The sequence below is a fragment of the Nilaparvata lugens genome, chromosome 1, assembly GCF_014356525.2.
Source record: "Nilaparvata lugens isolate BPH chromosome 1, ASM1435652v1, whole genome shotgun sequence".
In the NCBI taxonomy this organism is placed as follows: domain Eukaryota; kingdom Metazoa; phylum Arthropoda; class Insecta; order Hemiptera; family Delphacidae; genus Nilaparvata; species Nilaparvata lugens.
In genome coordinates this window covers 19,106,848-19,117,996 of record NC_052504.1, presented here as the reverse complement: position 1 = coordinate 19,117,996, position 11,149 = coordinate 19,106,848, and the positions used below count along the sequence as shown (strand labels likewise).

The following is an 11,149-nucleotide window of genomic DNA, read 5'->3' as shown; positions in this document are numbered from 1 at the left end:
ATTAGGAATCAATCATTCAAATTTTATCTGTGCTCGAACCACTCCTTGCCATTAAGCTCTCAGCCATCCTCGAAAATAATTATTACTAGACTATTCCATCTCCTCTAAGCTCTCAAAATGCATTTTTCGCTCCACAGGGAGCATTAACAGTCAATGTTCTTTTTCAGTTTCAATAATAAAGTAGAAACGCGAAAAGCTTTTTGAACAATCCGTTGCCAACTCAGAGGACTCCAATGGAATATTTTCCGATAGCAAATGAGATGAGAAGACATTCCTTTATATATTTTCCACCTCCCTTAGGACTTTTCAAAGCTTGTTGAGGAAAAGAGGCATTTCTAATAACGGCTCAAAGGTAACTAGTTCTCATTTTTGACGAGCCGTTCGTTCAGAAGTGGGCACATTATGAGAAAAATTCAAATTCATTTTCATAAAATTATACTGAAATATTGAGTTTTCAGAAGACTTATTCTTTTTCGAAAGCCTTTCATTTCATTTACATTATTTCTTATTAAGCTATTCAGAAATATACGAACATCTTCTAATGATTATCATTTCGGGATATTATTTTACGGGATGATAGAATGATATAATGAACTATATGAGAAGAAATCTTTTCAGGGGGAGAGAATGACTCGGTATATTCATATTCCAAAGAGGAAATCACTTCCCACTAGATTCTTAGTGAGTGGATAATTGGGTCTACATGACTTGAAGAACTGGAAATGTGTTTCTAGAGGAATAAAATTTGATTTTTGATAACATGCAATCAACACCGAGGAAAAATTAATTACCTGTCTTGTTGCCTCAAGAAATCACTACAACATTCAGGATTCCACAGTTTTCGAAGCTCCAGGAACTAATGGGGTTTCAAATTCACTTCTAAAACCTTTTTTCTAGCTCACATTTTCAGAAATATTCTACTGCTGTATTGTACTGATCCAGCGTTCAACTGAAAAAAATCTCGAAATGGCGTTTTGGTCTTCTTTTGGGTCTTCTTGAATATGTTCCCTCAGAACTCACTTGGAATGATTATCAATATTCATAGATGTTGATCATTCATCGATGAAGCATACAATAATGAAATCACAGAGGAAAACAGAAGTCTCAATTTATAAACTTATTCAAGCAAACTTGAATGTTGATGACTTTATCATTTCAACTGATGAATGGTATTTTTTATCTTGAATTGAATCTTAACTGAGAATTTTTTAACCAAAATCCATTCTAGAACAATTTATCTAATAAATTTCTTCGTTATTCTAGGCTCTATTATTGGTTTTCAATTTAGAAATAATGGAATGGACCATTTTATTATTTCACACCAGAAAACAAGTTCCATTCAAGAAGTGCAACATCCGATTTCAACATAAAAGATATTCTGCATTGTATCGTATAGCGTTAGCATAATTATCATCACCAATTATTCCCGAAATCACCACCCGTAGTCTGTAGTAATGGGAGATGAGTTCGTGTAAAATGAGATTATTGCTCATACAACCACAACCACAATTTTTTTATCAAAGCATGTGACCTTTCCTATCCTCACATCCTCTGGAATGAGTTTTGATTAGTTTTCGTGATGGTGGAAACTCGTGATGGAGAAGAGGAGTTATCCAACTCTTCATTGAATATGGATAACAAAGTTTCATTCACTTCCAAGATATTCAAGTTGTAAAATTCAGTATACTGGGGATCATACATTGTTACACTTTTTCCAACTCGCTAAATACTCTATAAATCACACCTGAGCCTTTTTCAATTTAGAACCTGCATAGTGTTGACTTATCAACAATATATTTGTAAGTGAACTGAGGTCGAAATAAGAAGTTGATGGAGATGAGTTTCCAAACATGTGAACTCCTCATTTAGAAAATATCAGAGGTCTTCTTTTTCAGAAGCCTTGTGGAATGAAAAGCTCATTATCCATCAATAGCTGTGGTTGATACTGCGACCAATGTTATAGTTCTATATTTTTGATGTTTGGGAGCCACTTTTCCATTATACAGAACTTCTAAATTTTAATTAAACAGACTCCAGATATCATGGAAAGTTGCAAGCCTTTTGCCGATCCGGATTCTGCAAATCTTTCAAACGTGATTTTTGTTGACATGTTGAATCGATTATTTTGATCAAGGATGATAAGGAGTAATAAGGAAGAAGGAGTAAAGGAGATGGAGAAGACAAATGCGGACGAAGGAGCGATCGCAATTTTCAATAATAACCACAGTTTTTATGTTCGCATAGAAATCATTTAATCCAGTTACTCATCAAATTCACAAGGATAATATATAATGATGATAAAGAATCGAATCATTTAATACTGAGATAATCCACGTTAATTCAATAACGTAAGTAAGAAAATAGTCGTCTGTATCTTGTATAGTTTTACATTATTTAATGACAATCATGTTTCGTTATTTGTAGACACGCAGTACCCCGACGAGAGTTCAACAACACTCATTTCATAATGAGATGAATCATTACAGTTTTGAATAATATGCATCGTAATATGTGAACGTTTTTTGCACAGGTTCAAAATAGCACCATGGCTCCGAGAGGAAGCCAAATCCATGTGAGTGGGTGGGGTGAAGGTGAGCCGAGGCTGTGATCCGAGGGGGGTCGAGTGGGCCTTGGACGAGTGCGTCGTCTTGAGTAAATTGCAGTTGACTGGTTGGTGGGCACTGTCACGTTGCAGTACATTTCGTCGCAGCAAGAGACGCACACCTGAAAACCAAACCAAGCCACATCACCAACTTCCCAAAACACCAATCAAATCAACAGCGCTGCATTTATAACGAGTTCAGCACTCATTTCGGACACAAAAGTTTGCAATTTGCAAGCTTTCAGCCGAGTCGGCAGTTCAATTAGGAATTTGCCTTCATGCTCCTCGTAACCGGAAGGGAGCAGCCGTGGTGAGGTGACAATCATTGAAGAAATGACATTCACAAGGGATGCTACTCAGATACTTCAAATGAGTTCATTAATTATTGAACTGAACTTAGCTATCTAGCACTCAGTGTACTTCAATTAGTGTTATTACACGACTGGATTTCTATATAAATTTGAAGATGATAAAGATTACGATACGGCTGTGACTGTGAAACCATAGACACTAACCTGTATACAAATAGAATGAATAAATGAATCGATTCAATTCCCTTTAAATTTACAACAAGTAATCAAATTGATAAAATGTACAAAGTATTTGAATTTCAATATGACATTTACTGCAGATATATAAAAAATGATGTCTTTTTTCTTCAGGGCTACTCTCAAATATAAATAAAAATTAGAAATCCTAGTACCCTTTTGAAATTAAATCCTATTATATTAAGCGAGCAATTTCCGTATTTATATAACTGGTTATTTTTAAATCTGGTTATTTATGTTTAACGGATCTCGAAAACGGCTCTAACGATTTTCACGAAATTTGGAACATAGTAGGTTTATGATATAAAGATTCGATTGCACTAGGTCACATCCTTGGGAAAACTCGCTGAACGACATTAAAAGGATAATTCTGAAATTGGCTGAAACAGCTGTGGATAGTGAAAAAGTGAGTGTGTGAAAAATCAAAATATCACATCCCCGAAATTCATAAGATGACATAATTATAGCCAGCTGTGAAATATGAACACGATCATTTTAGAGAATTGTGTTCTGTTTATCAATAAATAAAAATAACGAGCGAAGCTCGGTGCTCCGATATTGACATTTTATAGCCGAAACATGTCGTGATTGAACAATTTTAAAATGGTTCTTAGATTTCTAATTTCTATTTATATAGAAAATATTATTTATTGGGAAATGGACATACTCAACCATGGAAAACCCATGTGCTAGAGCAAGTCTTATTAGCAGTAATACATTTTTAGTTGGGGTGCAAATACGTTAGTTAAGTGAGCTCATATATTACTCGTGGTAGAGCTTTCGTGAATGATATCTTGAATCTGAAATTATGTTCTGTTCATTCGATATTTTCCTATTCAGTTAATTTGAATTTGGATTATTAGATGAGATAATGTTGTATTATCCCTATTCCCACAGTTCAAACCCCTAGAAAACTTGAGAAAATGATAATGAGGATTTATTACAACAAAATATTATTTGTAGTGTGGTAATTAACAGATAAATGCACTGAACAAATCAATCAGCACAAGAATGTTGTCACGAATTGGAAAATTTCCATTGAGAAGATCTCAACAATAAAGATTCCTCGTTTGGTCTGCTGGGAAAACAGAGATTCACTAGAAAGAGAAGATTACAGAACGTAATTCCTCAAGCTCTTATCACTGATTGAATTTTCTGGTGACAGATTGCTTGAATGATTAGAAAAGCGTCATGAATCAAATCATGTATATTTAAAGCATGCCATTCACAGTGAAGCTCTATTCACATCAGTTTTTTCATTAACAGTTGCGCTCGAGTAGCTTCTTCTCAAACAGATGCTGATGAAAACATACATTCTAGTTGCAGAGAGAAGCAATCGGGAGCTCAGTTTACTTGTATGACAAGCCTTTTAGCCCGCCGAACAAGACGGCCTGTCTCCAAAATCGATTTTCAGCTCGAAAATATGATGTCATATCACAGGCTTTCATTCTTCCTTTTTGTTCCACGCTCTCTTTGTCATCAAAGGAGTTTGATGATTGGAATTGGACTTCCACCTCATCCAAGCTCTGATGAAATTGCGATTGCACATTTTCATCATGGCTTGGAATACAAGGACATTGAACAACAGGCCAGGCTATAACCATCGCGGGACTTCAATCTACGCCCGTAACAAAGTACATAATTATATCACTCGGTCTGTTGGACATGGCAACACTCTCTCAATATTTAATTATAATATTGATTGGATATTGCAGGCCTCTATCGATTGCTGGTCTCATGGATACCGGTGACATCTGGATGCAATGGGCAGGATTCAAATTAGTATAGAACTAGATTATTGATTATAATCATATAGTTCAAACATTCACCAATGCTGTTAGGATAGCTTGATCACAATTTAATATAATGTTGGGTTTCCAATTCACGAAAAATTCTTCAACAATATTGATATTGAAATGAGCTCAATGACATGCACTGGGCTACATATTCTGAAAAAAATGCATTACAGATCATAAGATGGAGAAATCTATATGCATATAAAAATTTGGTTGATTGTTGAAAATTTAATTTTAGCTTTATCAACTCCAAGTATTATACACGAGGATATAATGAAACATTGTGATTTTCATCCCAATCTTATTCTCGGATATCGTTAATGATCATCGCATATACTAAACTATTCCTAAACTGATATTACACTCCATCCTAGAACATGTTGAATAATTTAGTGGCCATAAGCCACCAAGTCGTCATTTCTTTATTCTAAATTTTTTTATAATTTTATTACTCTTTGATGAGAAATTCTCATTTTCCATTTGATCCTGAAATTCTGAAATCTCAGATTAGTGTTGTGGATGAAGAGATTCCTTCCAAATTGTACCGGATTTCCCAGATTTGAAAGCTGCAATAAGTTTTCGAAAATTACAATAGAATAATAATTATGATAGTCTTAATCATAGCTGGTAATATACTTGGAGTGATCAACCAAAAAGTAGCATACTTGATGTGAATTGTAAAGCCAAAGTGGATTTGTGGCGATAGAGACAAATCATTATTTGAGAAGAGCTTCCCGCAGCGGAAATGCGCAGATCAAGTATGCACTGCGTCACCGCTACTGCACTCCATATCTGTATATATAAAGTGTACGGTACCATATATTTATATACTTGGGATACACTGGGATTTGGACGGACTCGCTGGCAACTGGTGGTGGTCACCTTTCTCTGTCTTTTTCTTCTTTTCTTCCATTTCTCTTTTTCTTCCATTCCCAGTGCACAACCGTGCTTCCTAAATCCGATTATCCTTTTTGCATCATACGAGTTGCAGCGAATAGAATATGCTTCGGGGAGAATTTTGATAGATGTGGAATAGGATTTCAGAGTAAAGTATTACAGTTGGAACAATATGTAATATCGAGAGGAGGAGATGATGGAAAAGGAGGAGAAAAAGATATAACTTACAGTCTGAGTATCGATGTGCATGCAGCCAACGCTATGCGGCCAGCATTCAGTGCTGTCTGAGCATTTCTTATTGACTATAACGCTGGCTCCTCTCGAGTCCATGATATGTAGGGTGTGGCAAAAGTTGTGACCTGTGGTGAGAAAACAGTCAACTATGATCAAAGAGAAGGAAACGACTAGTCAATTACGGGGTAATTCATTCACGGGTATCAGAAAATCAATTACGGGTTTCAGGAAAGAGATGATGGTGGAAGGATGAAGAATGAGGGAGCAAGCCATGCACATGCTCTATGTGTATAGTAATGTTAAAGTATGGTATTATAATATAGAGTATAGTATAATTATATAGAGTATGTATAGTAGTATATAAAGTTCATCAGGTTTCAATATTGATGTCATTTTATTATGTTGGTAGCACGTAATTTCTAATATGAATCCTTTGATTCATATGATTTAGGATTCATGATATTAGGATTCCTAATATGAATCTCCTTAGTGCAGGGATGCTTCTGTGTGAGTAGCTGTAGAATTCAATTCAGAGCACTGAAAATGAATGAGGAAAATTGTTCATACGTCAAACAACTTTGGTAGTTCGTATAGATCTAAAAGCAACGAGATTCTCGAAAATGGTTATGTCTAATAAACAATGACTTAGCTATTGGAATATTATAAATCTGCAGAATCAATGAGAGAATATAATTTTTAACACATAATCATTCCTTATAACATACTCATCTGTAGATTCTGAAATTTGTAGTTTGGAATTTACATTCACATACTGTTATAATTATTTGCTGGGTATCTAAGAAATCATTATTCTTATTAATTTGATTGAAATCAGTATCAGGGAAATCATTATTTTTATTAATTTGATTGAAATTAGATGCATGATTGGGATGCATTATTAACTCTGTCAGTAATATTCATCCAAGTAATAATAAAAGTAAAAATATTCAATATGTGAGTAATAGTATTATATGAAATAGAAGTGTTTTATTTCAATTTCTCAATATTTCACTAATAAATAAATGTGACATGAGCTATTGGAGATGTTTGTTACTCATATACAGACAGCAAAACAAGTATATTTTACAAAATTTCAGATATTATACGATAGAGTTTTCTATACAAAATTCCTAGAACTAGATCTATTCAACTCGAATCTTATTCATTGCTGAAGTAACCATCATTCTCATTGTTTTTGAAGTAACACCAATACTTTGTTCCACTACCATAAATAAATAATGGCAATGATGAAATTTTTGTGGAAATTATCTCCGAAAATCCCTGGAGTATGCCAGAGAATCTAGAGGAGGACCCCCAAACATGAGGGCCCATGACATCCTCATGAATTTATAATTCTGCAAAACTGAAAGAAAAAGTTTCCACAGTCTGAAAATCTCTGTTTTTCTCAGCATACTCAACTTTTCAAAGCTTTGCAAGAATACAGCAACCACTCAAGTAGTTTTGATGGCATGTAGCCAAACTTTAACATGGGAGAGCGATGCTCTAATGTAGCGTGAAATTGGATTGCAATGTATAGAACGGATATCATCAACGAACATTTTTTGACTCGTGCTTATTTGCTTTAGTCAATTACGTTAATCACTGGTTAGGATATCGCACAATGGGGATACACAAACATTACAGACATACCACATACATTAATCTCAATAAGAAAATATTGTGAGTTGTATAAATAGTGCCATTCTTATACTTGGTTGAATAAGTATCAGGGAACGAGACAAACGGGATTACTTAGAATAGTTAACTAGAATATGAAATGAGGCATTGAAAACTTTGAAATTGATACTGCTCTTATTCCCTGCCAATTACTAGATTCGTTCAGTTATTTCATAGAGTGAAATAATCATTAATTTGATTGTTTGTCTCTGGTTATTATTGGCCGAATCACCAATATACAAAGCTCACGCTAAGCTTTGTATTTCTTATCAAACCATCTTGTGAGCGAATAGCCCTTTCTTGATGTACTTATTTGGTTCTATAATGTATTCGGTGATGTAATTTGGTAAAACGTATAATGTTCTTTTACTGGAAATAGAAAGAGGATCAGCACAAATTCATAATATTCAACGCAGGTAATTTTTATTCAAATCATGTGGCATCAAGCAATATTGTAAATAGGAAAAAGCAGGGAGAAGGTTAAGAAGTTGAACAAATGATAATAACGATGGGAGCACAATCGATGAGATGAAATTAGATAGAGGATGAAATTGCACAAATAGAAAAAGAGAATAAGCTCTGATAAACTATAAAATAATATGTAGTATTCTTCAATGTTTCATAGTGACCGTAATAATTTCATTGAAGTTTTAGTTATGATGGAACTTAAGTATAGTAGAATGAAATAAGTTCTAATATTCAACTGAAAACTTGACTTATATTTGGATTCTTATTACCTTTTGGGCATGGATGGTCGATGGCAAATTGATTGCACATGGAGTTATCGGATACATTCACACACGTATAGCAGGTCAGTCCAGCTGTGAACAAAAATGTCAGGAACTGAAGTTTCTGTTTCCTTCCAAAATGATGAGTCAAAAAACTATGGTTCTCTACGGCCAATCCATACGAGGCAATTTTTAGACGAAACGGCAGGGCAGGAAGCTCTCCCATTGGCTGATTTTCGATCAGCCAGCTTCTTCAATCAGGTGATTCCCGAACTCTAACCCAATTAGCCAATAGCTTTAAAGCTTCCTGCCCTGCCGATTCGTCTCAAAATCGCCTCGTGTGGATTGACCCTTGAAGTGCGATGTGCCTTAGGAAAGATTCATCCAAGACTGAATATGAGGCGGAGACGACATCTTTAAGGCATCATTTTCAAATTGAAGAGAGTTGTTACATTTTTATTGCAGTCACAAAAAATTCATGAATATAAGTTTAGTTTTAAAAATTTTTTTTTTCATAAAAAACATTTCACGTATACAATCAATTATTATTCTATGATCGATATAATTTCTTTAACGTGTATGGATTATAAGTTGTCTAAAACATTCTATGTGCTTCATATTATAGATTATTGGTTAATAAACTATTATAGATTGGCTTATAATTAATTATTTTCATAATAATAAGAGTGGATTCACTCTATCACAATAGCGTGTCATTTTGGTATTTTTGTAATTTTTTTATTCTATAAAAAGTTGATAAATGAATATTTTGATGGGACAATGAAATCTATTTCACCATATAATTTCTTGTTATAATTCAATGCTTCGCTGGGATTTAAATACAAATGTTGTACTAATATTGGAGTACTCATTATGTAATTCGCACTCCACTCCCTGAAAATCCTCGATTTTATCTATTTTCCAGTCTACTAACATTATAAGAGTGAATCCCAGGCTTCAGCTTGTATGTTAACTCAATTCATTCTACCTGAATGAAAATGTGAACATCTTGAAGCTTGTTAATAAGAGAAGCAGAATAAGGCCAATATTATGCTAGAAGTAAAGTACACTAGGGAACGGGATGAAATATGGAACGAATCATATTACTCTACGAAATATTCCACTCCTTTCCCAAAGAGCATGTCATAAGAGCACGAAATTCAGAAGTTGTGAGCGAAGAGCGAGTTAATTGGCTGAATATTAAACCGTGAGCAAGAAACTCCTCTGTAATTTCTGCAATTAATTATTGTGCCTAGTCAATAGGAAACCCTCTACCTCAAAGTCCGAAATGCATCATCAAAGGTGTAGCTTGAGAAGAAAATATCGTATTTACTCTCTCGTAATCAACGCTCTTGAGTCTCATTTCATCGTGAATATTTCCCATTAATGTAATACCTGGTATTTGAATATAACTCATCAGCATTCCCTGGAATACTATACGTGTTTGCTCAGCTTAGAAGGTTAAGAAGAGTTTTTCAGGGCAGAAATTATTTGGTTGATAACTTTGGTGTGGATAACAGCATTTCAACTTATGAGCATGTATCGTATGCTTATATTTGATTGACCGAGCGAAGTGAGGTCTAAGATTCAAGTCGAGGGTTTTGCATTTCTCTCTATGTTTATATGTTAATATTTATGTTCCGCATTTACAGCGAAACGCAGCAATAGATTTTCATGGCAGGTATAATTCTTTTTGAATTTCGCGTCGACGTATACATACGGTTTTTTGAAATTTTGCATTTCAAGGTTATACAAAAGGAAAAAGAGTCTCCTTTGAACGCCAATATTACCGTAAAAATCAGACTTTAGATTATTCATCATAAATCAGCTGTCTAGTGGACTATAAAACTACCCGTTCAAAAACATCGAACATCTTGAAAATGTATCTTTCCATCAACGTTGGTAGATAGTTGTCTACTAACTTTGTATTTTCATAAGCTGAGGCCATGATTCTAGTTTGGAGTTTGGAGTTATTGATAGAAAACATTTTTTTCACATTTTTCTTTTTCAATCTGATGATTGAAATTGCAACAAATATTATTGAAAAGAAATTGATTTCTAAAATCATGTAAAGTGAGAAATGAAGTTTGTAGGAAATCAGCATCGTGGTAGGCTAGTTTATTTTGTTAATTTCAACACACCGATTTTTCGCCAACACGAAATGTTCTCTGATGGGTTGATTGGATAGGCGTATCGACGACAGCCAGACCTGATAACAGCGCTCACACTCAACGGTGTGACAAAATGGCGGCTTAAGCAACAGAATCGCCATGATAATAAAATTTAATTTTAGTACAAAATAAGAACCAAGAAAACAAGTGTGAAAGATAATAAAACAAATATGTAAATGGAAAAACTATTGACTAATGTATGCTTACAATATTTTATGATAAAACTAAATTCGTAGTGTTGTATTGGTTGAAATGAATCTGGTCATTTAAACTATACTGGGAATTTTCCTTAATTACTCTGGTTATTTCTAAAGCCTCTAGAATATTCAAAGATCTGCCTTTGTTATTAACATGCAGAAACTCAACATTCTCCTTAACTGTGAACTTGTGATTATTTGTTATCAAATGTTCTGCAAAGTTAGTTTCCCCATTTTGTTTATTCCAATCTCTGATGTGTTCTTTAATTCTACTTTTGAAACTTCTACCAGTCTGACCC

The 11,149-nt window shown here is 34.2% G+C and overlaps 1 protein-coding gene across 2 annotated transcripts in view; it reads right to left on the bottom strand.

Annotated features, from left to right (window-relative positions):
* Positions 1 to 2,227: 2,227 nt before the first annotated feature.
* The window catches only part of LOC111050259 (ly6/PLAUR domain-containing protein 6B), a 70,404-nt gene continuing 61,482 nt past the window's right edge, over positions 2,228 to 11,149 (bottom strand). For both annotated transcript variants that reach the window (XM_039421132.1, XM_039421136.1), the window contains exons 3-5: positions 8,492 to 8,575; positions 6,072 to 6,202; positions 2,228 to 2,724 (exon numbers count right to left, since the gene is read on the bottom strand). In XM_039421132.1, the coding sequence (XP_039277066.1) occupies positions 2,533 to 2,724; positions 6,072 to 6,202; positions 8,492 to 8,575 (407 nt within the window). In that variant the 3' untranslated portion in view covers positions 2,228 to 2,532. The remainder of the gene's footprint in view (positions 2,725 to 6,071; positions 6,203 to 8,491; positions 8,576 to 11,149) is intronic.